We start from the raw sequence: 1,915 nt of genomic DNA, 5'->3' as shown, positions 1-1,915 counted from the left end.
CGCGAAATGTTAGAGAGATGCAGCGATTCATCGGGCTCGCGAGTTATTTCCGCCGGTTTATTCCGAGTTTCTCCGTGATAGCGAAAACGTTGTATGATGTAATAAAGAAGAATGCGACCTACAAGTTCGGGACTGTTGAGAATTCGGTATTTGAGACGCTTAAGCGACGACTGTCGAGTAAACCCGTGCTGGCGATTTACTCCCAGCGCGCGGAGACGGAACTGCATTGCGATGCGAGCGCGAGCGGATTTGGCGGAATATTGCTCCAACGACAGACGGATGGTGCGTGGCGCCCGATCTCTTTTTGGAGTCAGCGTACTACCCCTGCTGAGTCGAAGTATCATAGCTTCGAGCTCGAGTGTCTTGCTGCCATGTACGCGTTAAAAAGGTTTCATGTGTATCTTGCGGGGCGAAAGTTTAAAATTATAACGGATTGTGACAGCTTCCGGCTGACGTTAAATAAGAAAGATGTTAACCCTCGAATCTCGCGTTGGGCTCTGATGTTGCAGAACTATGACTACGAGATAGTTCACTGTCCCGGGAAGCGCATGTGTCATGTAGATGCGCTCAGTCGTTGCCACAGTGTGCTCGTGCTCGAGGGTAGTACGCTAGAAAGAACTCTATCCGTTTGTCAGGATCGCGACGATGAGGTCCGGAGAATACGCGACGGGCTCGAGAAGGGCGACGTAAAATATTATGAGTTGCGAGACGGGATAGTCTACCGAAAGGAGAAAAATAAGAAACTATTGTTCTATGTTCCGCGTCCGATGGAGTCAAACGTGATTCGAACGTGTCACGACGACCTAGGTCACGTAGGGGTCGACAAGGTTATCGAGAACATTGCGAGGGTCTATTGGTTTCCTCAAATGCGGGCGAAGGTGCGTCAGTATATAAATAACTGTCTTAGGTGTATCGAGTTCTCTCCGCCGAGCGGCAGAGCGGAAGGACATTTGCATAGCATACCGAAGGAAAATGTACCGTTTGCGACTATACATCTTGACCATATGGGCCCGCTAGAGAAAACGGGAAAGGGCTATCGGCACTTGTTGGTGATCATTGACGCATTCACCAAATTTATCAGGTTGTATCCGTGTAAATCTACGACGACGGAGGAAACGATAAAGCATTTGAGCGATTATGTTCGCGCGTATAGTAGGCCGAGGCGTCTGATATCCGATCGCAGTACATGTTTCACCTCTGAAGTGTTTAAAGAATTTGTAAGATCCGAAACAATAGAGCATGTCCTGGTAGCCGTAAGCACGCCCAGGGCGAATGGGCAAGTCGAGCGATACAATAGAATGATCACTCCTATGCTCGCGAAGTTGTGTGAGGTACCGTCTAGGTGGGACCGTGTGCTAGACAAGATCGAGTTTTCGATAAATAACACTGTGTGTCGCGTGACCGGCGAGACCCCGACACGTTTGTTATTTGGTATAGAACAGCGAGGTCCCGCGAACGACTCGCTTCGAGAAATAATTGAAGAAAATGTTCATATCGAGCGAAATTTGGACGCACTCAGAGAAAAGGCGAGTAGAAAAATTAACGAGGAGCAACGCAAAGGCACCGAACGTTATAATTTAAGAAGAAAGGCGGCGCGCAAATACAAAGTTGGTGAGTATGTCGAGATCCGTAACGTCGAAACGGCGGCCGGAATTAATAAAAAATTGATACCGAAGTACAAAGGCCCCTATATGATAAAGAAAGTCTTAGATCACGATCGTTACGTGGTGGTCGACGTTGAAGGCTTTCAATTGACACAGCGACCGTATGCGGGAGTATTAGCGCCGGACCAGATGCGCCCTTACATTCATTCTTAAGCGGTATAAATGTTATTGTAATTTAATAAGTGCGTTAGTTTTAAGATAACGATTGACCGGGTCGGTCAAATAATCAGAATGGCCGAGCTGTAGGCATT

The 1,915-nt window shown here is 47.7% G+C and overlaps 1 protein-coding gene across 1 annotated transcript; it reads left to right on the top strand.

Moving 5' to 3' along the window:
• Positions 1-1,117: 1,117 nt before the first annotated feature.
• On the top strand, positions 1,118-1,832 carry LOC105560157. Its single transcript, XM_012009029.1, has one exon. It carries the CDS (start codon positions 1,299-1,301, stop codon positions 1,815-1,817), a length of 519 nt encoding a protein of 172 aa, XP_011864419.1. The 5' UTR covers positions 1,118-1,298; the 3' UTR covers positions 1,818-1,832.
• Positions 1,833-1,915: the final 83 nt, after the last annotated feature.

Source organism: Vollenhovia emeryi, unplaced genomic scaffold (genome assembly GCF_000949405.1).
Source record: "Vollenhovia emeryi isolate VEMERY1.0 unplaced genomic scaffold, V.emery_V1.0 DF946172.1, whole genome shotgun sequence".
NCBI lineage: Eukaryota > Metazoa > Arthropoda > Insecta > Hymenoptera > Formicidae > Vollenhovia > Vollenhovia emeryi.
This window is presented reverse-complemented; position numbering and strand designations above follow the sequence as displayed.